The sequence below is a fragment of the Anser anser genome (assembly GCF_964211835.1).
Source record: "Anser anser genome assembly, chromosome: 12".
NCBI lineage: Eukaryota > Metazoa > Chordata > Aves > Anseriformes > Anatidae > Anser > Anser anser.
Window position 1 is genome coordinate 22,249,330 of NC_139733.1, and position 27,409 is coordinate 22,276,738.

General features: G+C 41.6%; 1 protein-coding gene across 1 annotated transcript in view; it reads left to right on the forward strand.

The window, feature by feature from the left end:
• Positions 1-27,409, forward strand: part of ITPR1 (inositol 1,4,5-trisphosphate receptor type 1) — a 170,033-nt gene that overhangs the window by 61,018 nt on the left and 81,606 nt on the right. The window contains exons 16-37 of the mRNA XM_083796088.1: positions 76-234; positions 801-973; positions 1,230-1,349; positions 2,583-2,777; positions 4,441-4,692; positions 6,073-6,214; positions 7,140-7,293; positions 7,620-7,807; positions 9,273-9,411; positions 11,027-11,085; positions 12,334-12,495; positions 12,596-12,766; positions 14,259-14,324; positions 15,220-15,357; positions 16,918-17,043; positions 17,400-17,600; positions 19,115-19,366; positions 19,901-20,026; positions 20,729-20,857; positions 24,620-24,740; positions 25,374-25,558; positions 26,817-26,965. Coding sequence (XP_083652214.1) covers positions 76-234; positions 801-973; positions 1,230-1,349; positions 2,583-2,777; positions 4,441-4,692; positions 6,073-6,214; positions 7,140-7,293; positions 7,620-7,807; positions 9,273-9,411; positions 11,027-11,085; positions 12,334-12,495; positions 12,596-12,766; positions 14,259-14,324; positions 15,220-15,357; positions 16,918-17,043; positions 17,400-17,600; positions 19,115-19,366; positions 19,901-20,026; positions 20,729-20,857; positions 24,620-24,740; positions 25,374-25,558; positions 26,817-26,965 — 3,407 coding nt within the window. The remainder of the gene's footprint in view (positions 1-75; positions 235-800; positions 974-1,229; positions 1,350-2,582; positions 2,778-4,440; positions 4,693-6,072; positions 6,215-7,139; positions 7,294-7,619; positions 7,808-9,272; positions 9,412-11,026; positions 11,086-12,333; positions 12,496-12,595; positions 12,767-14,258; positions 14,325-15,219; positions 15,358-16,917; positions 17,044-17,399; positions 17,601-19,114; positions 19,367-19,900; positions 20,027-20,728; positions 20,858-24,619; positions 24,741-25,373; positions 25,559-26,816; positions 26,966-27,409) is intronic.

A 27,409-nucleotide genomic window follows, 5' to 3' on the forward strand; every position in this document is an offset into this window, starting at 1 on the left:
CATTTACATTAATTTTAATCAAACGAAGGCAGTACCTCATGGGATTTAAATGCCTGGTTTTTAATAAATCCATAGATTTTCAAGTTGTTGCAAGCACCATTTACGGACAGCGGTGATGGCCCCATGCTGCGGTTGGAGGAGCTTGGAGACCAGCGGCACGCTCCCTTCAGACACATATGTCGGCTTTGCTACAGAGTGCTGAGGCACTCTCAGCAGGATTACAGAAAGAATCAGGTTTGAAATATGTTTGCAGCTTTCAATGGCACTGATACTGTTCCTTTGCTCCAAAAAATAAGAGCTACATCCTGTTAATTAAACCCTGCTAATGCTGTGGTGTGATTGCACCGTCAGCAAGAGATTTTTTTGATTGCTCAATTTTACTTTATCTGCCATCTTTCGTCTCTGTCAGACTATGTGCAGTGTAATTAGTGCTAGTTCTAAGGGAAATGTCTGAAAGAAATGGAATTGCTGTTGATCCAGGTGAACTTTAAGGTTTTCTTTACTCTTGCGTACTACAAGCTCCATTGAAAGTTGAACTGTGAAATGTACATTTTTTGTTGCCAGCTATTAAAAACAAACTCATGTCAGATGGGGATAAATGCTTTGATGGTCTCCAGCCCAGAGGTGAAGATGTTCAGACTGTCATTACTCACTTTTTCTCAAAGGAAGTACAATTAGAATATAATCCAGTTCGCTTCTTGGGATGGTGGCATTAACAAGTCTTACTGTTTTGTTATTGATGATTTTCTGAAATTCTGAGACTTAATTACACCACCTTTGTCCTTCTCTTTGGTTCAAAGGAATACATTGCAAAGCAGTTCGGCTTCATGCAGAAACAAATTGGCTATGATGTCTTGGCTGAGGACACTATCACCGCACTGCTTCATAACAATCGCAAGCTCTTGGAGAAGCACATCACAGCTGCCGAGATTGATACTTTTGTTAGCCTTGTGAGGAAAAATAGGGAGCCCAGGTGAGATCCACGTTTTCAAGTAAATAATTACCCTTTCCTCTTGGTCTTCTGAGAAAAATCTGTACTTGCCAACTTGCTAGCAAGAACACAACTAGCTCACTTCTTTTTTGGCATTTGCCATAACTTCCTACTAGGGCAGCAGTCTCACTCTGCTGTGTAAAATCGGAGTTCTGATTTTTTTCTTTCTGAAATATAGATTGCCTCAGTCTAAGTCTCAACATGGATTGATACCCTTCTGGCTTACGTTTTCCAACAGGTTTTTGGATTATCTCTCAGATCTGTGCGTTTCTATGAACAAGTCTATTCCAGTGACACAGGAGTTGATTTGTAAAGCCGTTCTGAATCCAGCGAATGCAGACATACTCATTGAAACTAAGTAAGTAAATCCTTTAAAGATGGTTTTGCTGGTGTGAAACAGAAGGGAGGTGATTCAAAGCAGAGAGCACTGCTGGCACGTCTAGAGAAAGCAGTGTGGAGTCCTCTTTGGATGCACAATAAATGGATATTGATGACTGCAAAAGTCTGCAGTAAGTGTTCTCAGCCCAGTAGTCAGAGACATCTTTCGGATGTTTCATGTTTGATCAAAGTAGATGACTTCTTGTGAAGGTTCCATGGGCCTGATTCTCTGCTGGGCCTCAGGCTTTCCTCTTTGAGCTGTCTGATGTGAGTGAACACTTCTTGGGTACATGCATACTGTGCTCAGCTTGCAGCAAAACAGAAGCTGATGCATCTCTGCTCACCCCTTTCTCCCCCTGCATCACAGCAGGCACTAAATCCCAACCATCTTTTGTAGTGACTCAATATGTGGAATAGGGCACAGATAATCAATATCAAAATACTGTAAGAGGGAAACAGATCTTTGTCAGGTAACATTTAAAATCCACATGGATTAGAATATTCTTGAAGATGTATGAAATTATATGAAATTATAATTCTTCATGAAATTATAAGGACTATTTATTTCCACCAGCAATTGAAGTTACTACATCAGTTACTGGTTCTTATCTCGTACATTTCATTTATATTGTTCAGATGTATGATCTTTCTTTTGCTGAAGAACTAAAAGCTGTAGTTGCATTTTTAGTGGCTGATTTGTTTCTAGCTTTGTCACATAAGCAGAAAAGTTTTGATCCAGTTGCTATTTAGGGGATCCAGTACTGATCAAATGTTAGATATTTTTGTTTACCAAATCTTTTCTTAGCTTGTTGAATGTTCTTTAAACAAATTCTCCCATAAAGATGTTTTTTGAAAGTCAGTTAGCCGTAATGTCTTTGCTTCTTTATTTTCGTCAGTTGAGTGGAGGTGAAATGTATGTGTACCGTTGATCTTTTCAGGGCTATATGGAAAGCTTATAATCTAAATTCACTCTAATGCTTTTAATACTAAAACCTAAAGACTTTACGTAGTAAACTGCTACTGCTGAAAGAGTAAGATATTCAGCTTTTACTTGGCAGAGTTCAGGAATAAAATGTGTTTTCTTAATGCAGGTGAGATCATAAAATTACTTTTATATCGCCAGTACATTTCAGCAAGTGTTTTAAAAGAAATGTTCTTAAAGATTTGCATGGGTCTTGGCAGTTTGTAATCTAACCACACTTCATTCTGGCAGGCTGGTCCTCTCTCGATTTGAGTTTGAAGAAGTGTCAAGTGGAGAAAATGCCTTGGAAGTTGGAGAAGATGAGGAAGAAGTGTGGCTATTCTGGAGAGACAGTAACAAGGAAATCCGCAGTAAGAGTATCAGAGAGCTGGCTCAGGATGCTAAGGAAGGGCAGAAGGAAGATCGGGACGTACTCAGCTATTACAGGTTAACAGCATGTACAGTAGTTGGCTAGCAAAGTTCATTGAGACTATTGCTGCGGGGGGACTTTCAGTGTATAGGCTTTAGTTGAATTTGTGGAAGGATGCAGCTCTAATGGACTAAATAGCCATTGGAGTGTAAGGATGAAGTTGGAGCATAAGGTTTGTGGCAAGAAGTCACATTATCAGCATGAGCAAGTTTAAACTGTTTTAAACTAGCTGAAGCTTAGAGTGCATTGAATTTGCACACCATTGCCTGGATTCCTGCTTGGTTTCCAGATAAATGGATGTTAACACCGAGTCTGTGTGCTAACTGTTTAGGTTAACTGTACGGAAATGGTAATTGGGGTGAACAACCATTTGCAGGAGCAACAGGATTTCAGTGCACAAGTGGCTTTGCTTTTGATTTTAAAAAAGAGCTACTGCTGTTCTCCCTGCCTTCTAAACTTCTTTCTAACCTCAAAGCATTTAGCAGTCCTGTAGCCCTCAGCAGGACAGTATATGAACTTAGGAAAATGCCACAAGTTTGGTTTGATGAATGCTCTGTTCTTTCATACAGCTTAAGCTATGCTTTTAGCAGTTTCTAATGTGAAGTGATATTTCCAGATGACTTGACAAGACACCAAGTTCTTGGCATAGTGTAAGATCAGGTTTCAGCCCAAACCAAATTCCTGTGTCTGGGTTATAAACTTCTGAAAATAGTTTGACAGACTCGACTGTGGTGGTGCAGAAAGTACAACTAGATTTTTTCTAATAGCTGTATTTTATTGTATTTTTTGCATTATCTTTTGCATTGAAAGGTTTCATATAGTAGACTTAATACATGTTTTTATTTGAGCCTATTGGAGGGCTGTGCTCAAAAGATGATCTTTTATAATACTTATTTTGAAAAATTATATTTGATTTCAAGATGAGTTTTCTTGCATTTTCTTTTGAAGAGAATTGCTAGTGTTAATTATTTTCAGCTCACTTTATAGACTTGTGCATGTGCTTAAAACAACTATTTAGTGTAGAGTTTGGTCTAGGCCCCATGAGAAGTGCTTAGAGCTAAAAGGAGCCTGTTTCCAATTAAACATTCATTTCTTTAGGAAATGTAGTTTACACTGTTCAACACAAATTGGTATGAATACTTATGAATGTTGGACATGTGCTTTATGACTAAAAGTTAATTATCGGTCTGTTGAACATGCATAACTTAAATGCCAGTTGCTTGCTCTTAGCTTCTAGGCTGAAAAGCTGAGGAATAAAGTTGTTTTTTTGTCTACAGATTCTTTGACTGAAGGGAACAGAACTCAGTAGCTGTTTAATCGTACCTAATTTTTAAGGATTCTGTAGCCTATTTGCACTGTTCCTCAGCGAACCACTGTGGCTTCAGCATTAGGAAGAAGTGCTCCATCTTCTAGAGTGTTTGGGCTGACTCGCCTTAAGTGTTTTCTGGATTCTTCTGTAACTTTTATAAATAGCATTAATTAATTCTGTATAACTCTCAGGAAAATATGATGACCACATTTATTCTATTTTCCACTATGTTTCCACTATTACTAGTGATTGGTAAATAACCTTTTTTTCTATAATGACTATGTAATTGTTTATCAGCTCTATACCCAGTGGAAGGTTCCGGAAATTAAAGTGTAAGCTGTTTGTTTATGTATTTCCCCCCCACCCCAAAGATACCAGCTAAACCTCTTTGCTAGAATGTGCCTTGATCGACAGTACTTAGCCATAAACGAAATATCTGGCCAGCTGGATGTGGACCTCATTCTCCGTTGCATGTCTGATGAAAACTTGCCGTATGATCTGAGAGCATCTTTCTGCCGGCTAATGCTTCATATGCATGTTGATCGTGACCCCCAGGAACAAGTCACGCCAGTGAAGTACGCTCGTCTGTGGTCTGAGATACCTTCTGAAATTGCTATTGATGAGTAAGTGCTTGCTGGAATCATTCCATCGTCTTAAAAATGAAAGCGGATCAATCCTAAACTGATGCATCGTTTATGCTGTTTCTGGGTTTTTTAAAAAAAAAAGGGGGTGAGAGAGAAAAAAGGTCTTATTCTTACAAGTTCTGTTATTCAATCCATGTAGCTTCATTTGTCTGTAATGTTTTCTGGAGAGAACCTTCTGAGTATAGAATAACCTTCTTGTACGTGCCTGGTGTAAACTAGGAAGGTGTATGTGATTTTTCTCCAGAACATCCAGTGATCACAGTGACGTTTGCCTCTGACTGGGGTGATGTGATGAGTGACCTAGCTCTGGGAAAGCAACAGAGAACTATTTTGATTTTCCTCATGCCTTATTCACTTAGAGTATTGACTCTTCAAGGCAGATTGTCCATACAGAAGCTAGCACAGTCAGAAGTGAAGACAAGGGGGAAGACGCTGAAACAAGTCATGTCCTGGATACAGAGTCCTGTTGCTTAAACCCCAATGGAAAATACTCTGATGCAGGGGTAAAAGGCCTATACAAAACCACAGCCAGACTGGAGACTTGATTTTTTTTGACCGTAGACTCATATCAACTCGATTGTAGGGATAACTTAACACTTAGAGTAGTTCGGTGACTCAACTTCTTCAGTCGGAGGAAACGAACATTTTACAACTGTGTTAAATTTTAAGAATGAGTCTTTCAGTGTTAGTACTGGTGTTCACGGGTTTTTGCCCTCCCTTCCCTCAAGAGCCTAGTCGTCTTCTCTGAGCGAAATGCAATAGATCATATTCAGCTTTAAATGCCGAAACAGAAACAAATGGCTTAAGCTCTGGCAGAGGCTAAATGGTGAGTGACCCTTGACCAGACAGTAAGAGGGGAAAAAAAGGCAGTTAGTGGAAGGTTATGGGGATTCTCCTTTTACAATGCTCTACACACGCTGAGAAACCAACGTAACATTTCTATTAAGTTCAAGTCTACTTGGAATATATATTGTTTTTATTTGCAGTCAGCATCTCTTGGCCACATCTGTTCTCCTTAGTGCTGTACATAGGTTGTCACTGTTCTGGTTTAAAAGAAAGAAAAAAAAAAAGGCTTCTTTATTGGGACAAGACTCTTTTTTGTTTGTTTTTGCTTGTTCATTTGCTTTTGTTTTCATCAGACACTCTTAAATAGTGCAAAATGAGTATATGGGATAAAACAGTAAAAGCCAGGAAATTATGGTGTCAGCTTCTTGGTTTCCTCATTTGGATAAGTTATTTAACAGCCTTTAACTTCTCCTGGATTTTTGCAAATCACTGAAATATTGTATCAGGGGAAAGCCCTGTGTGTTTGCATGCTAAGTTTTGTTTTTGTTTTTGTTTTGTTTTTTCCCTCTTCAGCTATGATAGCAGTGGAACCTCCAAAGATGAAATTAAGGAGAGATTTGCACAAACAATGGAATTTGTAGAGGAATATTTAAGAGATGTGGTGTGTCAGAGGTTCCCTTTTTCTGATAAAGAGAAAAATAAGCTCACTTTTGAGGTAGTTATCCAGTTCTCATTTTTATCCTTTTTTAGTGGCATGTGTTACTTTTTTCAACACCAGATAGGTGGGCAAGTACTTAGTGAATACTAAGCCACAGCATGCTTGTGCTGTCAAGTGTGCTCCTTTCTCACACAGGCAACCCCACTGAAGTTAGTGATAGTTTGCAATGACAGTTCTTGACATACAATTAATGAATATAAGCTTATGTCTTGGGCTCGCAGCAGCCTTGTTTACTTTCTGTGCTCTGTGTTATTACAAAGTCAAGCTTTAATGGCATAAATACTCAGTAAAACTGAACACTTTGCATGCACAGATATGCTGTAGAGCTTACAGTATTATCCATGAAGAGAACAATACAGTACCTGGGGACTTCCTGACCAATTGAAATATTCTGTCTGTGCAAATAAAGTGTAGCAAACGCATGCAGTAGTATTCTTGAACAGTTAATTTAAAAAAATTGAAATTATTTGAGGAATGTGCAGCTGTTGGGCCTGCCTTAAATATTTGCACTACATGTGAAATTATTTTTGTGGATTGTGAAGCAGTGCATGTGGAGGACGTGTGGGAAAGCTTGATAACTTGGGAACAGTAATCTCTGGATACAGCGTGTTTTCTTGTCAAAGAAAACCGTTCTCTCTGGTCTGGATCTATTTTACTTTGTAATGAGACAAATACAGTATGACTTTGTAGCTATAGAATATGAATTGTAGGTACAGACTGTTACTGCAGGTGTTTCAGTATTTGTAGACAAGTAGAAAGCTTTCTGATAACATGCAGAACTATACAGTCTTACATGGAATTATGAGGTATTGTAATCAGAATGACTCGCAACCAGATTATTGGTCTTTTCATTCTGTTGAAAACTTGTTTTTTGTAGCAAAATGCTTAGTAATAATCAGGCTTTCTATTGTTGTTTTGGTAGGTTGTTAACCTAGCCAGAAATCTGATATATTTTGGTTTCTACAACTTCTGTGACCTCCTCAGACTAACCAAAATCCTCCTTGCTATATTAGACTGCGTGCACATCACTACCATCTTCCCTATTACCAAGATGGCAAAGGGCGAGGAAAGTAAAGGTAAGACTGAAAAACGAGCGGCACAGGAGATGATTCATCAGCAGTTTCTGGTTCATACAAAAATGTCAGTTTGGGTTCAACATCTCCTACTCTGTGGCTTTGCTGTAAAGCAGGGTGATGTCTGAGGAAAGAGGGAGAGGGCAGGTGTCCCCTGCAAATACCGCAGTGCTCCTCTTGCCTTCCTTCTGCTCCAGGCACTCAGGTGTCCAGCTGGCATTGTTTCATGTTGAGACAATTTCTCTTTGTAGGACGTGAAGGGTCCTTGCTCTGTTAATGTGGTCCCATTCCACCAGCATAACCTTACCTGTTTACCTACCTCTCTGAAGGGAGCAATGTGATGAGATCAATCCACGGAGTCGGTGAGCTGATGACCCAGGTGGTGCTCAGAGGTGGCGGGTTCTTGCCCATGACTCCGCTTGCTGCTGCTCCTGAGGGAAATGTCAAGCAGAGCGAACCAGAGAAGGAGGACATCCTGGTAATGGACACCAAGCTGAAGATCATAGAAATACTTCAGGTATTAGCAATGCAAAGTAATGTAGCATCTTGTGCTGCATTTAAGTCTTAGTATAGTGCCATGCTGCCACTTAATTCACTCCTGCCTTGTATGTCCCACTCTTCAATGGGTGCAGTGTTACAAGGGCAACTTTTCCAGGCATGCAGCACTCATCTCACGTATGACAATACTACTATGCCACGACTGAAACCCTGCAATAGAAATGAGTCAGCAGTGGACTTCTGCGTATGACAGAAGTGTAACAGTGACTTGTAAATATCTGATCTGCTGAAGTGGAGAGCTCATAGTCCCCCTGCTGTCATTATAGTTTCTCTAAATCCCCAGGAACAACTTGTTAGGTGTCCCAAGGAAGGGAGTTATACTTGATACTTCTCTCTGTATAGCTGTCGGCCTGAGCGGTGTTTTACGCATGCACCAGCCTCTTGCAGCCTCCTCCATCTTTGCCTGGCTTTTTCCACTTGTTCACTCCTAAGGCTTCAGAACACAAAGACAAAAGTTTTTTTTCCCCTTTTCCACAGCTCTGTCTTGATCTTTTTGTGTTGGTGACACAAAATTGCTATGCTGAAATCCCTCTTCCCTCCCTCACTGTACAAGTCCCTGTTCTGTTCAGTAACTTCATGGGCAAGTTCACGTAGGCCAAAATGCTGCAAAAGGCGCGTGGGCGAAGTACACAAGGCAGCAGGAACGCCGTGGTGTTCCTTCCCTGTGCCCTCTGTGGGAGGTTTTGCACGTAGCTGGATTTGGGGTCGTGCCCTTCCGCTCAGCAACAGATGCAGCATGCAGGGGAGGCTTGATTCACTTCCTTTCACCATTTCTAATTTTAGTTAAACTCAGAACTGCTCTCATATGGCCTGGCATGTTGCAGCAGGGTATTTTAATGTGCCAGTGTTCCCCCTGTTACCATGGGTTATTAAAACTGGCGTTAAGCATTTTCCCCTGAATTGCAGATAACTGCAAGTGCTCTCTGCATTGTACTTTGTTCCTCAAGAAAATTGTTAAGATTTAATTGTAAATCACTGAGAAGGAGACGGCTGAGCTGTACTAGCTCGTGCCGATGACACCCCCAGCACACCTGAAGTGCCCCCTGTTGGGCTGCAGCAGGCTGTGGGGCTCTGCTTGGGGCAGTGACCTGGCTCTGGAGCTCGTGTTCAGAACAGAGAGAGAAACGCTTTCCTCGTCGCCGAGGGAGGCAGTGCGAGGGTGCGTGCATTGGACAGTAATAAGGGATCAAAACTCTGTCAAAGTCTTTTACCTGTAAGTATCCACATTGAAGTTGCTGAAAAAAAACTGTATTCTGGGGATTTTAAAACAAAACAAAACAAAACCCTTTTGTGTACCAAGTTAAATCCACGTTCTTACTGTGGTGATCTTGTGTGTTGGTATCACTGCATTTTGCATAAGTTGTGTGTATGTGTGCTGGAAGCAGGCAAGTTATTGCAACGTTTCTACTACTTTATATCACTAGTTTATTTTGAATGTGAGATTGGACTACAGAATCTCCTGCCTACTTTGTATATTTAAACATGAATTCGATGAAAGCAATGCCCAGATGACTGAATCGCCCACTGGAAGCAGCAATCAAGAAATGCCAGCAAATGTACCAGGTTAGTCACTTTGCAAAGAATGAGTTCGTGTATGTTAGGGAAGGCTCTTTAATCTTAGAGTTGCCAACTGAATAATTGATTCAGGTTCTTGCTTTGGCATATGACGAGTGGTCCCACTGAAGCAGTGGTCATGTCTTGTCATGTACTGTGCTCTGTCCCCCCAAAAATGCCAGCAGCAAACACCACTGTCATGTGAATCTGATTCCCATATCCATTTCCCCTGTGCTGATTCCTCTACGCACCAAAACTTTTATTCCCCAAAAGTACTGTGGGAAGGAAAGGTATCAGAGGTTACCCTGTGTCAGTACTGATAGACAAGGGTATGTCAGTAAGCTTGTCGATGACCAGTGTTCTTAACTGAAAGCAGGATGGTTGGTGCATTGGGTAGATGTAGTGCTGTTAATTGCTGTACCACTATCCATGGAAAAAAGCATTCTGTAGTTAAGACCTGCACCATGAAAAATCGCTGGATTTTAAAAGGGCAGCTTATTAGACAGCAAACAGTTTTTCTCACTTGATTTGGGGACTGTATCCCTAGATGTAACAGGGAAAGATAAGAAAAATGTGTTTTAGACGTCAAGTCTTCAAAAGAAAGACTACTACTTTTGATCTCACTTCAAAGGGGCTGTGTTTACTTTTTTTTTTTCCTTGGACTGCGTGTCCAGCAGCCCCCCAGGGTACCAAGGCCTTCAAAACGGGCTGGTTGGGGAGCACAAGAGCTCTTTCTGTCAGCTAAACTTTGGAGGAAAGGGGGGAGCAGATGTTTTTGGCAAAGATGTTAAATCCGTATGCTCTCTTTCCATTCCATTTGGAAATGGTTGTGAAAGATTCAGATCTCCAAGTCTAAAGCATCTGGGCTCAGACCAGGGTCAGACATCAGTAGTCTGTCTATTTTGTACTCGCCATCAGTGGGTTTTTATTCAAAATTTCCTTCTAATTTCATTGCCCCTTGTGCCCAATGGCAGGTCTTGTCCTTTAACTATTTCATAGATCAGTAAGCCCAGTGAATTCAGACCAAGATGCCCTTTGTCATTTCTGCTGGTTGGAGTGTTGGGGCAGCAGAGAGGGAAGAACTGCATGTTTGTGCAGCATGTAGCTGAGAAATGTCCAGGGGAAAAAAAAGCCAAACACATTTTACTATTTTTTCTTTTGTATTTTGGAAGATAAGTCATTGCCAATGCGATAATATTTACTTTACACTGGAAAATATAAAGCCCTTTTTATCGACCAAGCCACAGGGGTATGGTTGTCACTGCTGAATGTAATGCTTTGGAACTTAGAGCTGAAGCTTGGTGTGTCTTGTGAGTGGCCCCTCTGAATGACAACGTTTCCCATCAGTGTCCTGGAACAATGCTGGTAAAATCTAAAAATAGACGAGAATAATAACCCTGGATGTTGCTGAAGTGATTGTGCAGTTTAATTTGTGAGCTGATGGCGGGTTAATTTATTGTCTTGTTATCTTAGCAAACTGCTTCAGTAATTTCTGCTCCTTTCAGCTCGTGATGACCCTCTTGCTTACACCTACATCACTTCTTGCAGTTCGAAATGTTTTTAGGCTGCAAAAACATCTCTGGTGCAACTCTGACATAACGTTTGCCTGTTCTTATTTTCTCAGGAGCCCTGGACTTTGAGCATATTGAAGAACAAGCTGAAGGGATCTTTGGTGGAAGGAAAGTATCACTTCAGTAGTGCTAATTGAAGTGTAGCTCAGCGGTGCCCAGGCTGCAGCCCCAAGTGTGCTCATAAGGGGGGGGACTGCAGTTGCAATTGAGGTGGTAAATGGGAAAAGATTGGAAACAGCTGCCCCACTCAATTACTTAGGCTTCATTTTCCTGAAATGCCTTTGATACAGCTTAAAGTAATGTCCATTTGAATTAAAAGCCATGGATAAGGCACAGGTGGTCCTTCAGTCAAAAAAGATCTTCATTGGAGTGCTTCACTTGTAAGGATGAAAGCAAAGTTGGAGGATTAGTGCATCTCAGCCGAGTGCTGCTTTAAAATCTTAGAGAAAAGTTTGTGTGGGCAAGGATTGGAACTTCTAAGACAGGTATCTACTTAGCCATGCCTTTTTTTTTTTAAATGCAGCATTAGACTGTGCAAGACACAGCAAGCTGTGTCTTCAGTACCTGTTTTCTTTCTGGAGTTGCTTATGCCCTTCCTTTAACCACGGGATGATGAGTCAGTGACAGGCTTCAAGTACTTGAGCTATCCTGATATTCTGCCCGCTCTGCGTTGAAGCCCTGTGAAGGTGTCTATTCTAACAGTCCTTAGCTGCTTGGAGAGCTGCAGTTCTTTTCTATAAACCTCAGATAACTGTTTTCTTAAATGGGGAGGGAGAGAGATTCGTTTACCGAATTAATAACCAGAATTTGTAGTGCAAGTGTGCAGGCTCAGTTGGAAGCAGAATTTGGGAAAGATTCAGAGTAACTGATAAAGAAAAAATAGGTAGTTTATCATCTTCTGAAAAGAAGTGCAGAGGAAAGAGCAAAGAAGAGGGTTGTAAGTGCTTGACATAATTAGCTTTGCAACGGTGATATTGAGGAAGGGTTGTATTTTGTGGGTAGAAAAGGCAGTATTAGGAATGCTCAAGAACTATTTGAGTAATAGCATAAGACTGACATAGGGCTGAATAACTAGTCATAATTTGTCCATGAAAAAGTTAGAAACTGTATGCTGAGTGAACCATGAGTAATGAATTTCTGGAAGTCTTACGATTAAGCAGCACATGGAAAAAAAAAAAAGAAAAAAAAAGAAAAAACAAACACCAACCTCTTATATTTTAAGGTAACGTTTGATTTGACAAATGCCTTACTTATTTCAAAATAAGAAAAAAGTTTTCCACCACGGGAGGCTGGACTTAGGAACCTGCTGGGGTGTTAGGCCCAATATGACAGTTAATTCCTATGCTTTGTTTTCAGTGAGGAGAATACACCGCTGGATTTGGATGATCATGGCGGCAGAACATTTCTCAGAGTTTTGTTGCATTTAACGATGCACGACTATCCTCCTCTGGTGTCTGGGGCACTTCAGCTGCTCTTCCGGCACTTCAGTCAGAGACAAGAAGTCCTTCAAGCTTTTAAGCAGGTATGTGCGTGTATTAAGAACGTTATTCCTCATCTGAATGTGTATATTGCAGTTTAAAAATAAATCCTTTTGTGCAACTAATGGATTGCATTCATATAAGGTTCAACTGCTTGTTACCAGCCAAGATGTTGACAACTACAAGCAGATAAAACAAGATTTGGACCAGCTGAGGTCTATTGTGGAAAAATCGGAGCTTTGGGTATACAAAGGCCAGGGTCCCGATGAGGTGATGGATGGAGTGCAAGGAGAAAATGAACACAAGAAAAAAGAGGTAATTAGGTTGTGCTTCCCAAAATTCATATGCTAATGTTTTCTGAAAGTGTAACTGCTCCCAGAACTGTGAGTACAAAAAGTATCCCTTCTGCATGCTGCATAGCTTGGGGAGGCTGTTTGCATTGCTGTTAGAATAAGGCAAGAATAAGAGGAAAGCTTGGACCAGCGGATGCCAGTTAGTCTTGGGTAGAAACTGCTCAGAATTAGCAGCTGCTGTAGTGTCATCTTTAGGCCCTAACAGAGCAGTTGGTTTGGGTTTTGCTGTGCCACTTGTGTCGTCCTTGCAGCACTGGGAGACTGCGTGACTTCTTTGGGTGGTCAGCCAGCAGAGGACAGCTGCGAATGGTTTGGGTGATGCTACGCTGTGATTCACAATGCACGTGTGCTGGTGCGGCGTTTGAGAACTGGGAAGGGCAGCAGAGAAGTGGCAAGAGGGCTCTGGGGCAGGTGCAGGCAGGGGCTGCAGGCAGGGGCTGCAGTGCAGATCCCAGGGAGAGGGGGCAGCAGTGCGTTGTGCAGCAGTGCATCGGGCAGCTGTGCCTGGTCTCTGCGAGGGCACTGGCAGCACCAGCTGCTGTGCGGAGGCACAGTGGGGACACCCAGGTGCCTGCACCCAAAGGAAGTCATATGGACCATCCTTCCAACACATTTGATTTTTTCCATATCCTTTGGCTAAATTATTTGTATATGTAACGTGGGGTTGCTTTTTTTTTTTTTTACAACTTGTAGCTATTAATATGATAATATTATTATATATAGTAAGCCCACAAGTGAAGCTAATGAATGCTGAGGTGAACACAATGTGCAAAAGCACTGTATCAAAACAAAATACAACACTCTAGAGAAAAGACTTGAAAAATCCCTGAATATTTCTTAGTTTCTGCAGTTTTGAGTATTCACTTCTATGAAATGGCAGAAGAGCACAGTGCTTAAGAACCGGGTAAATGCTGGTGCTTTATCACACCTGATAGTACTGCACTTCCCTGGCATGCACATCTGGCCTAGAACTAATTAAATGCTTCAATCTCAGTGTGACTGTAATCAGAAAACACTGGATGAGAGAATGCAAGAAATAATCCCTGGGATATGAATATTTATCATTGGAAGTAAATAAAAGTAATTTATTTGTCACTTTCCATGTGTGTAGTTAGGCATCTCCTGCTATCTGTAGGATGACAGTTTAATAATAGTAAAGGGGGAGAGAAAATAAGTTTTATGCGGTGGGGACTGGATTACAGATGGAACGTGCCAAGTGAAGGAAAGGACAGGAGGTTACTATCTCTAAAATTATCCCACCCTCATGTTATTTTATGTTATAGAGGTCAATGTGGGATGACAGGGTAACTGTGTGTTTTTCTGAGACTGTCAGCAAACTGAAGGATGACGCTCCTTTCCAGGAAGAGAGCAGTCACTAGCCTAGAACGGTAATTTTAGTCCTCATGAAGAGCGTACTATAAGCTGCTAATAAATTGTATGATTTTTATCCACAGGAAGGTCACAGCAAGTCACAGAAGCCTGAAAGTACTAGCAGCTACAACTACCGAGTAGTAAAAGAGGTAAAACCGTTTCTTGATAGTTAAGTGGAAGTGTAAATGAGTAACTCAGCCCTGGAGAGCTGCAGTCAGAAGGAGACACCCAGGAAAGTCTGAGTCACTCTTCCATTGTGGAAACTATTTGCTGAGTAATAACATATCCCAGTTTGAATGAGAAGCCAGGAATATAATAAGCACAACATGTGTATTCTTTCCTAAAGAATGGATTAGTGAGAAATGCGACATTTTGTTGCTGTTTCAATGGTAACACAATATTTTTATTAAAGGCTATAAAGCAAGTAAGCAAGTCAAGAAGCTATTTAAATTGCTCTGTCCTGAGTAGTTTACATGCAAAAAGCTCTGTGCTCTTGAAATTTAATTTCAAAAATACCAGACAAAGAGCATGCATTGGCGCTCCTGTCTTCTTAGGTAATGGGTTTTCTGCGGCACTGTGCTGCGGAGCCAGACGTTAGGTTCACTTTACACGGCTGAATTCCACAGGAGCGGTGCTAGTTAGAGCTGAAATGGATAGTGCCCAGGCCAGTAAACCACCAGATGTGATGATAGAGCTGTTGCCTCACTGCTTCCCTTGCCTGTGCCAGGGTGATGAAAGACTGCCCTGGCTGCTGCGTCTCCAGGAGGGTGGCGAGGGGGTGGCAGACACCGCAGCTGCCTCCTGCCCTGACGTTTCCCAAAGGCTCTCATCTCCAGCCTGGTCCTTCCGCATCTCTGCTGTTGTTGCAGGAGCAGGCAGGCTTTAGCCCAGTCTTTGCTCCTCATCTTGAGACCACAAAACTTGATTTTGCTGCCTAGAGTCGCTGTGGTTCATGCAGATGTGTGTTCTGACGCTAGTTCTCTCCGAGAGCCACCTGGCATGTTCTGAAATAAAACCCAGTTCTAAAGCAAGTCTCTTCTCCAGATCCTGCTTCGACTTAGCAAGCTGTGTGTGCAGGAGAGTGCCACTGTCAGGAAGAGCCGGAAGCAGCAGCAGCGGCTTCTGAGGAACATGGGAGCGCACGCGGTTGTGCTTGAGTTGCTGCAGATCCCTTACGAAAAGGTTGGGTTTCTGTACAGCTATTGCCTTACTTCGTGTTACATTGATGGGTTTTTAACACCTCATCTGAATCTTCCTGAAACTTCTACCTTTTTAACTGGATTCAAAGAAGCTATTTTAAATATCGAAATACCAAAACTAATTGAAAACCTATATAGGTTTTGTTTGCTTAAAGTCTTTGAATGTAGTGTTCTGTACTAATTTCTGAAGAAATGTTTGTCCATCGTAGCTCGGAGTAAGACCAAGGCTGAACTTTCAGCTTTCTATGGGAGGTGTGTTTTGCTGCCTTCAAGTTAAGCTGTCAGTGGAAGCAAGACGCTATTGCTACGCGGTAGCTGTATGGAAGCCATGCCGGGAGCACTAAGGGACATGCGGGAGCCTGCTCCCCTGTGGGATTTATCAGCAGGTCTGTCCAGTAGTTAGACATGAAACAGACGCCCCACCACCACACCTGTCTCCCAGTTACAGAGTCCCAAACTCCCTCTTAGGAATAAATAAATACCAACTGGCTCGAGACAAGGTCTGCAGTTCATAATTAACCCTGTCAGAGTGCCATGTAATGTCAGTGGTATGGTGTGGAACCCCCTCTGACCGTGCTGCTGTGCAGTTGGAGCTTGCACAGCACCGCATCGTGCTGATGGAGCACACCCCGAGTGCGTCACGTTGGCTGCCCATTAGTCACTGGTGACAGGTACTTATCATCGCACAGGTGAGGGAGCTTTTCCAGCTTACTCTCCTGTCATCTGCTCCAAACTCCACAGGTTTCTGAGAACCAGTCATTGCAGGCACTAGCTTTGAGAAATGTTAAACTAAGTCTCATGCTGTCCTGCTTCATATTTTGCTAAAAAATCAGCAGAAGTAGCCCCTTCGATAGCTCTTGTCACCATTCTGTCCCATACTTACGAACACACTAGTGAACAGGCAGTATGGAAAGTGTTTCACCTTTGGAAATAGATGAAACTCCTTAAAAATAAAAGCAGACAGTAATTTTTCCAAACTGCGTTTTATACCATCAGTAATCTACGCTGATGTCAGAGGAGAGGCACTGATTCCTGAACTGTGCTTGGAAGCATGCAAGTAGTGTGCAGATTCCAGTAAATATAAATTGGGCTTAACTGTTGCAATAACAACTTTCCATCTCTTCTTTGCCATGAACTACCTTTCTGTCACTGCTGAAATGCATTTCAACAGAACATGGCAATTTTCCTCCGTAGCCCTAAGGTGATGATGTGTGGTTTGGCCAGTGCACTGGTATGTTCAGAAGTGTAAAAGTGACTAAAGCACGTTGCTGGCAGGCTTGGTCATAGGGTATGCAATTTTAGAGAATAAACTACTGTAATTTCTATTATGGTCTTTATTTTTGATGATCTTTAGAACTGCGAAGCAGGCCAAACTCATCCCTAATGTCTGTGAACTGGGTGGAGGTTTGTTTTTCTTTGGAGTGTGAGAGAGACGTGACAGTTCTCTTGCAGAGCTGGAGCTGAGACTCATCTAGTTAGTGCTCACCTGAAAGTGAACCTTCGGATTCTTTTTAACCCCATCTTATTTGTCATGCAATCACAGGCTGAAGACACAAGGATGCAGGAGATAATGAAGCTTGCACACGAGTTTTTGCAGAACTTTTGTGCTGGGAACCAACAGAACCAGGCATTGCTGCACAAGCACATAAACCTGTTTCTTAACCCAGGGGTAAGAACAACCTCATGCCGTAATTTTTTTTCCATCAAGAAAAAAGAATGGATTGTCCTTGGTGATTGCCTCTGGGCCTGTTCTGTTGCAAGACCAGTTGAAGGGGTCACATTTCGTTTTCCTTCTAAAGCCTTGAAATTTTGTTTAGGACCATTTCAGTGAAGAAAGTTCAAGAGGCTGAAGTGGACTGAAAAAATAGGCGTAGATACAAGCCAGTGTGTTGAAATATTAGGTCCTCAGAAATGTTCTGTTCAGTCCTGAACCCTGCAGGAGTGTTGACTTTATCCTGACCTCTCTGTGGATTTGGTGGTTTATTTACTTTCTAATTTCTTTCTTTGTTTTATCATCTTCCTTAGATTCTGGAAGCAGTAACAATGCAGCACATTTTCATGAACAATTTCCAGCTTTGCAGTGAGATTAATGAACGCGTCGTTCAGCACTTCGTCCACTGTATAGAAACACATGGCAGAAATGTTCAGTACATAAAGTTCCTGCAGACAATTGTCAAGGCGGAAGGAAAATTCATTAAGAAATGCCAAGATATGGTAATGGCTGAGGTGAGAGCTGCAGAGATTTGCGAGGTCTGAACAGAAGTTTTCACATACCATTTGGTGAAAATGACAAATTGATCCTCTCGCTTCTGGGACTGCCAAGAAGCTGACAGTTAGCTCTCACAATGCAAAAAGAGCATACAGCTACCAGAAAGCATAGACTTCTTGTGACCAAAAGCGTTCTGAGCTCTTCACCTATAGATATAGAGAGTGGTTAGTTACTAATGATATTTGCAAGTTATTTTCCAGGCTTCTACAAAGCAGTATATAGGCAGGCTTGGTTTGAAGGAAGGCTGCCTTTCCACAGGAAAATTGGCAATAAGAGAAATAGTTTAATTTCAGCGTTCTAATGGAGAAGGAAAATTTTACCATGATAATAGAATAATTTGATGAGAATTTCTTTGTATCTTAAACAGCTGAACATGTAAGCCTTGGTAAGGGCTGAAGGAAGAAAAGACTGAGGGTCTTCAGCAATTTAGGCGTGTAGGTAACTGAAATCGGGTTGTCAGGATAGGAGAGGTAAGAAAAGGGTAAATAAGTCCCTTTAAGTGGGATATTTGTAGGTGATCAGTTTGACGTTCTGTTTGTGTGTCTGGCATTTTTTTTTGGCCTCCTCGGCAGGGGGAGCCCAAGGATCAGATTTCTCAAGCTCCAGCTTCTGTGTATGTCAGTTTACTAGAGTAATCAGAGGTCTTCCATAGTTTGTAGTTCAGTTTAAAGTGGTTTTGTGAGCTTTCCAACAAGGAGTTATGTTTGTAAAGATGCTCAGCACTTAGCTTTGACAGGGATCAGAAGCTGCTGAGGAAGAAGGGGTTGCCTTCTGCATTTTGTCTAGCTGATTGCCACAAGCTCTGCGTGGAAGGGTATCTCTGATCCCTACATTTGCATGCTAAGAAGTGCTCAGCCCCTGAGTAGGTCTCAACCTGCTTGCTGTCATTTCCTTCGTGGAGTTACAGAAGGTCTGAGCTACTCTGGAAATCTGGCCATCCAGATCTAAAATGTGAAGTTGGTAGAAATCTTCAGCGTGTGACTTAACATGTCACTTGCTAGTGCTGGAAGATTGATGATGTTTGTTCAGAAGGGCGGAATTACTGAGCCCTGCAGCCCTCCCATCCAGCATGCCCCTGAGGCGTTTCTCTGAACAAAATGGTCCGGCTACAGCTCTCTGTATTAAAAAGTCAGCTGAGGCAATGTACGTGAAATAAAAAAAAGCACAATGGAAAGTCACAAGCTTCTTGGCAAAACTTCTGTCTAGGCAGTCAGTTGGACTGACTTTGAAGTTCTTCAGCAGTTTAGAAGTGGTAAATTCTTTAAGAGAAATTGTCATACTTGAGCCATCTGCCCCATGAAGGAGAGCACAAGCGGAATGTCCAGCTGACTTGGTGGCTGCGCTTCTTAAGTTTCTAAGGAATAGCGAATTGGGATTTTCACTGTGACAGTCAGCCCACAGACTGGGGAGGATGCTGTGGGGAGATGCCCAGGCTTTGATCTGTTAATGGAGTGTTTTTCTTTCTTGTTAGCTGGTGAATGCAGGAGAAGACGTCCTAGTGTTCTACAATGACAGGGCCTCCTTCCAGACTTTGGTGCAGATGATGAGATCAGAAAGAGATCGGATGGATGAAAACAGCCCGCTGATGTACCACATCCACTTAGTAGAACTGCTCGCTGTGTGCACAGAAGGCAAAAATGTCTACACAGAAATAAAATGCAATTCCCTTCTTCCTCTGGATGACATTGTTAGGGTAGTAACCCATGAGGATTGCATACCTGAGGTGAGGGCTGTTTGGGGGCACTGGCCTTGTATGTATTTGAAATGTACTGACTTTGGGTGAGAGAGATTTGATGTTGAGTCTCTTGCCTGGGAAAGCTGGTGGGGCAGGTGAGCAGTACTTGTGAGCTGGGTGCTTGGGTACCATTCCTTTCCTGGTTTTGCCGTAGACAACCCCAGTAAATAGCTAAGCTAAATCCTTTCATACTTGTTTCCTTGCCCTTAAAATGGGGATGTGATGCTGTACTTCTTTTATAGGGTTCTAGAGGCAGAGAGGTTTATGGAGTATGCTGCTAACCTTGAACAGATGGTTCTGCAGAACTGGAAACGATTATTATGCTGACATTTTGTCTGCGATAATCCCAGTGTTTTTTTATTGGATGGTGTCTTTCTATTCATGGCATTAAATTTCACCAGTGCTTAAATAAAAAGAAGTAGTGAAGCTGCAGATGACTTATAGCAGTTTTAATGTGACATTATATCCATTCGTGATACCATTCAAGTTTTTTTAATGGTAATTTTTTTCTTCCACTTTTAGGTTAAAATTGCATACATCAACTTCTTGAATCATTGCTATGTGGACACAGAAGTAGAAATGAAAGAGATTTACACCAGTAATCATATGTGGAAGCTATTTGAGAACTTCCTGGTTGACATCTGTCGGGTAATGATTTCTGTATCTGGGAACTGAATTCAGAAAGTTTAAATTAACCTATCTGGTGTATAGCAGTAAAAATAAGACATAGCAGTGCTGCATCGAGACAGTAAGCGCCCTAAACGCTGTGCTGCTTCATATTTGTATTTGCCTTTTCCCTTGTGCCTGTGGATTTCATTAGTCATATTCCATGGAACGCATTAATATTTTCCTTTTAAAAAAATCAGAAAAGCCCCACACCCTACTCCTTTGTCTAATGCCTTTTTCTGTTCTGCCACCTGGCTTGCTTATTCTGGCTGTGATAGTTAACTTCTTCCCAAGCAATAGTCAATGTTTTTTTGGCAGGTCAGGACAAATTTTTTCCAAGCTTGGCATTTGTTTGTCCATGTGGCTTTTTGCCTGGGATTCCAAGTATTTCCCCATACGAAAGCGTTACACCTCAGTCCTCCCGACCCTACTAGTTCCTTTCCTCTAAGGTACTCTTTCTTCCCCTCCCTCTTGAACATGCTATATGCCAACACATTAGAACACGTTAAAACAATAACAGTGTTGAGCTTCTGCCTATGCATGTGCTAGAAATACAAAGATACCAGTTTCATAAATATTGTTGTGACAGGGAATTGCACTGACTAGGCTGATACTCCAGTCTGTAGCACTTATTAGACTACCTTGGTTGAGCTGTTTCTGATCCAATAATGAATTACCTTGCAGGCTTGTAACAACACCAGCGACAGAAAGCATGCTGACTCCATATTGGAGAAGTACGTTACAGAAATAGTGATGAGTATAGTCACCACTTTCTTCAGTTCCCCATTCTCTGATCAGAGCACTACTCTGCAGGTAGGAAAATGTAGAGACGTAAGAGTGAAGATGTATTGTCGATGCAGTGATGCTAATTCCACTTTGGTTCTATTATCAGTTAAAAAGAGGCACACGGTGGGTCAAATGTATTCTTTGTGACCAAGATGTTTGTTTTTGCTGTAGAAATTGAAAGATTTGTATTATCAGAGTACAAACATTTTCCATGGAAGCTGTCACAACTTCATCAGTAAATTCAGTTCTGTACTGCCATTGAGACCACGTAGAAACTCCCTCCAAAAGGCCTACATGTCATTGCCAGGTTCAGGGTGAGAAAATCACAGTGCAAGTAAGGCAATGAAGGTTTTAACCATGTTTTGTATTCCAGTTATATCTGAGGGGTCAGGCCCTCTTTGCTGACAGTTATCTGAGTACAGCTGAAGGTGATGTGGGCAGGTGTAGGAGGGCAAACAATTTTGCTTTGGGCATGCCAGCTCTCTAGCAGTGGTAAAGCAGCTGCATGGCAGGAAGGAGTTCTCCAGAGCACCTTGAAGAACGAAAATAAAAATAAAACAACTTTGCTGGCAAGCGTTCCAGGTAGAGGGAGAGAGCGTTGCATTACAGAGGGTACAAAGACAGCATGTTTTTATAAAAGGATTCAAATTTCCTTTAAAAAATAAAACAACAAATAAACAAAATCCAAGGGTTCTTGTTCTATTAAGCTGAGTAACTTCTGATCTTGTACAAAAAATTGAGAAGTGTGGAGGAGGAGCTTGGAACATTTGTGAAGTGACAGAAGATAGAGATTTCCACAGCAGAACAGCAGTGTCAGGACATTGCCATAATATTTGTATTGCAGCACAATGATAACATCATTTTTTTATTCATAAATAACTTCTTGGGAGGAGTGTGGGTGGAGTGGTCAGGTGCCTGGCTGTTCTGTCAGGTTTGGATATGGTAATTGCTGAAACTTGATGCAGCTTCATCATGCCAAAGGCAGTTGTTCAAAGTGCAGACTCCAGGTTTGTAATTGAATGCAACTGGCAGCAGGTTAGGAAGCATCTGGTTCCCAAAAGCAGCCATAAAGGGCACCTGGCAGTTTGCCGTGTCAGTCCCTCATCAAGGAACTTATGCTAACCCTTTGGGTCATGGTGTGCTGACTGGGTGACTGCAGTCCTCCAGGAAAATGCACATAAAACTGCTGCATGACTGTATCAGGTGATATTATTAGCATATCAGTATTAGCAGTGTGCTTGTTCTTTTCTCTTGCTGACACTGCCCTCCTTGAGGCAGGATGAGTACTCAGCCTGTGTCTGGGTGACCAGTTTCCAGCCTCACCCAACCAACTGCTTTATATTCAAGAGGCCTGCTTCTCCTAGCAGCTAGCCCTCCTTATTCAGGCAAGAAGATGGTTGCGTCGAAAGCAACAGAGCAGCATTTGAGATTGGCTCAAATACTCTTAAACTGCCAAACTGTGTGCTTTGCCTGCGAGAGCACAGAGGGCTGCAGCAGCTGTGTTTGGGCTGAGCAGCTTTATTAGGGTTGTGTCTTCACTTCTGCAAGTCTGAGCAGTCCAGCAGTTGATTTGCTCTTCATGTGACTTTCAAAATGTCAGCAACTACTGTGGTATCAGCTTCCACGATAGCTTGTCACAATTTCATCAGAAGAAAATGGGAAATTGAGATGAGTGGTTAGCCGTGTCCCCCAGGGCTCTGTCCTTCTGCTCTTCCCTCTGGACTGTGTACCTTGCTGTCATACTCTTAATTGTCATCTTTGAGTGTACAGCATTTGAATACACTTCCTTACCATCATATTTTAGCCCTTAACTTTATATGCCAATGGGTTTTCTTTAGTTTCTCATTCTCTCCTTCTGTCTAGCAGGATGAAATAATTCTTCTTCACCATCTCAGCTGATCGCTCTGTCTTTGTCTTACCCTACATTTTTCCTCTATATCTTTAAGTTAAAAGCTCTGTTTCTCTACCTTTTTCTGCCTGTCAAGACTCTTGCACATAACCAAGAACTCTCCCACCTGAGGAGTACATCCTGTTGTACTGCCTGCTGGGTGTCCGTAACTCCTCCAGGTGGGATTTTGCACTCACATCTGAGATTCTGCAGGACTGCCTGCAGCTGCTTTTACCTGATCATGTGCCACTGTCTCCAGAAGTGAGTGACCTTTGCCATTCAACTGTGTTTTGCCTTTGGATTCAATCGCTCCCCATTCTTTCTGCTACACCTTGTCATCTTGTTTCTTCTCATGCGAGCCTCTTCTTGTCTCATGCTCTTTCATGTTATGGCTCGTTGGACTTACATTGTACCTCCCCTGAGTCAGGACCAGCCTTGCTTGTTCAGGGAACACCTTGTACATCTATCATAAAGTTCAAATAATATAAAATTAGGAGAACATAAATATGTCTTTTCAAAGAACAGCTGCCCCAAAATTTTCCTCTTTAAGAAGTACGGTTCAGCTTGTTTGCCTCCTAAGGGTGCTCCTGCCTGAGGCTTTCCTTCACAAATGTAGTCAGAGAGATGTGGGACATGGAATACATTTCTTATTAGATTTATGGACCTAGTTTAAGCAAATGAAACATCTTTGAAGCTTTTTAGACTGACATGTCTTTAAAAATGAACTGGAAGGACTATGTCAGTGGCTGAAGTCCAAAAGTGCAGGTATGTTCAGTGCCTTGGAGAATACTGCTGTCTGCCATGTTTTTGATGTTTGGCTTATTTCTAGAAAGGATAATGGGTGTTTGCCTCTTAGTAATTTTTGGTTCTTGAATTTTGATTCTCCTTTTGTACATTTCATAATGGTGTTATTAAATGAATTAATTTAATGGGTTTAATTATCTAATAGATTTGGCTTTTTCCTCTAACTCCACTTTTTTCTTACAAACAGACATCAGTCTTGACCAGAATAAAGGAGGTATTTTTTCACTGGTGTTCCTCAGTCTTGTGGGCTTTGCACTGTGGTGTAGTTCACTTAGCTGATAGAAACGTGAAATAGCTAATAGGCACAGGGACACAGGTATTCCTTCCCAATCTAGGTTCATTTGAAATATTTTAAAATACAGGTAAAATAAATGAATTATTCTACTAATTGCTGTACAAAAGCAAACAGGGAGTTCTGGTCAATGTAGTTGGAATGGTGCAAAGACAAAAGAACAGAGTTCGTGTGTGCTGGAATAGCTGACCTATCTGTAGTGGGAGATCACCTTGCAATTACAGGGCTAAAAACCCCGCCTGAATTTTGGCCAATCCATAGCAGCCATAGTATTTACCACTAACTACTACCTATATTCAAAATAACAAATGTGCAGCTGGTTTCTTCGGTAAATTAGGTACCAGCTAATATTTGAAATGAGTTTTCAACTCTGTTGCTGTGCTGGTGTTTGGCCAGGAGCGAAGTCCCATTTACCTGTGGACTATTGAGTCAGCTGCTGGTCAGCGCTAAGAGAAGAATCTCGATGCCACGTTTGCTGATAACTCTTGATTAAACAGATGAAGATTACTGCTTATTTCCTTTGCTTAGTCAGGCTTCAATTACTAAAGCTTTATGCTTTAGAAGCTGTCTATTTAATATTTCCCATCCAGCCCTCGTTCCCACCCTTTCCATTCAGTTGCTGATTGTGTGGTAGATACGCTGTCTACAGCATGAAGTTGTCTAACAAGTGGATGCAGACCAGTTAGAAGTGACTGGTGTGCAGAAAGTCAGGGCTGGAGCTGGAAACTGGTGTTACCTCAAGTTGATGCTGATACATCTCAATGTGATGCAATGAGTTTGATTTTTCTCTAACCTTGTGTTCTAGACTCGCCAGCCTGTGTTCGTACAGTTGCTACAAGGTGTGTTCAGAGTGTACCATTGCAACTGGCTAATGCCAAGCCAGAAGGCATCGGTGGAAAGCTGCATTCGGGTGCTCTCAGATGTAGGTAAGAAATGCGTGTAATCAGATCTAAATATGCTGCAAATGTGGTCATCCAGTATTCGCTGCTTACATGGCATCCTTCCAAAAATAAAGTTCAGCTTGCTTCCTGCTGGGGCCGCTTGCAACTAATTCAGTGCCAAGGCATACTACAAAGCCAGGCTTATGCTGGTACATTGTCGTTATTGAGCAATGTTGTCACTGTAACCTGAAGTGCTTTCTTGGATTAACCTCAGAACTCTGCAATCCTGTTGATCTGTGACCAGGAAATGGTCCATCTGGAGTTTTGTATCACTCCTCCCACTAATTTGCTCCGCTTTTAGCAGCAAAGAGAGTAATTTGCACTGGATGTGAGGTCAAATCCTGTTGGATAGGTGCATGCTAACACACGTGAGATGTGTGTGACGCATTCCTGCTCATACAATTTGAAGACAGTAAACTGATCAGAGGTGTGAAAGCCTTTAAACATAATGCTACAGAGGGGTCTGACCCATTACACAGGGACTGAGCATTGTGTTGTTTAAAATGCATACGAGGTAGATTGTAGAAGGAATTGCAAGTAGAGCTTGTCTTGTTCTTGCATTGACTGTAATACATGGGTAAAGGAATCAATTCTTACTAAATTTTTTGCTTGTTGCAGCAAAAAGCCGAGCAATTGCAATTCCTGTAGACTTGGACAGTCAGGTCAACAATCTCTTCCTGAAATCTCATAATATTGTACAGAAGACTGCAATGAACTGGCGAATGACTGCAAGGAATGCTGCCCGCAGAGATTCAGTGCTTGCTGCCTCCAGGGATTATCGAAACATAATTGAAAGATTACAGGTGACTACACAGCACCCCTTCCACCTTTGATAACCACTTGCGTATCTACACAAAAGGAGGAATTCACTAAGTAAAGACACTAAGTGGGAATTAGTCAAAAGCTTCATGGTGAACGTTAGCTGATGCTGAATGTAATACTGTGTGTAAAATCAAATGTAAGCCATTGTATCAAGAAAGGTAATTGAATGTACATGGTACATGAACACAGAGGTTTTATTGTCCTAGGAAGTGACGATACATGAAGTTACTGGTACTTGAGACATTCTTGTTTTACCATTAGTTTGAAATAAAGCATTATTTTTGCCAGACAGGACATTTTCACTGTCTCAGCCACACCCCTACAGTGCTTTGCTCCTTGTACACCAACCCTCTCGGTACAGCAAAAGGTGCCACAGGCCTGCCTGGAAGCCACTGCATGGCTTGAAATAAAGGGATGATTGGCTCTTTGTGACACAGTTGCATCTGGAGTCATTTCCCTGAAATGGCTGTGTTCCCACGCTGTTTCTACTTAAAATAATATTTAAACATAATGCTTCATAGCATTATGAAATAGGGACTGAGGTATTCTAGCTATATTCTATGTTCAGATCAGAAGACAGTTCAATAAGGCCTTTTTTATACCAAATAAAATTCATCATCTTGAACTATTATTCTTTGACGATTTGTGCTCTGTTCTAACTAACTTTATGGAAACTTATTATATAATGTAAAAACACTGCCCAACCCGTGCTCACTGAAATAGCTTGTTCCTCTTTATCCATTCCTGTCTATTTATTCATTTCAATTTGATTAAACTTCCTCTCTGGCTTCGTATGTATCTCAGTGTTCTCTGATTGCTGAAATATTTGGGAAAAATGTGGTTTCGTTTTAAGGTAGATACAGCTTTCCTGTAGGAACAGGAGAAGGGAAGAATTCTATTTCTGCATAATTTTAAGTGGTACTTCTTTTGTCAGTATGTGTAAACATAAATGTCCTGATGGTTATCACAAAGTTTAAATGCAGCTATAAATCCACATTTTTCTTTCTTTTATGTGAAAATGATCATCTACAAGGTTGGGGAGTGTAGAGGAACTAAGTAACATGGGAGGGGGTTGCTAGAAGATAAGACTTCCCCTTTAAAGAAGGCTAATAAATGATACAACTTGGCCAAACTATCCAGGCAGGACACTCGTATTTTTCTGCCCTTTGTGAAATTAATTTGTATATAACTTTCATGTGTTTAATGCTTGCTAAATCTCTCTATATGGTTATATTCTAGGACATCGTGTCAGCTTTAGAGGATCGTTTACGTCCTCTTGTCCAAGCGGAGTTATCAGTACTGGTAGATGTGCTTCACAGACCCGAACTGCTCTTCCCAGAGAACACAGATGCAAGGAGGAAATGTGAAAGTGGAGGTTTCATTTGCAAGTAAGCTGTCTTCTGCCTTGAAGTCTGGCTTGTTGGGAGGGTTTTTTGTTTTGTTTTTGTGGTTTTTTTGTTTTTTTTCCCCCAATTTTCCCATGCCCTAGGGAGTGATGTCTCCATGCTCAGTTTTATACAAAGCATGGTATTTCATGCTATGGTAAATACAATTTCTCATTTTGGTAGGGGGAAGCTCTTGGAGTGGGGGAAATTGATATGCTCTCATAGCTAATGCTTAAAAATCTCTATTTGCTGTAGGATACAAATGTAATGAACTCTAGTATAAATTAGTATAAAATTTTGAGCTGATCCCTGCCTTCAACCCTAATGATGTTTGCGAGGTACTTGTCCTTGTAGCACTTGATACTGGGGAACTATGTCAAAATCAATTGTTATCACATGCATCACCTACCTTGTGCCCAAATCTGGAGTGAAGGGAAAGGAAAGATT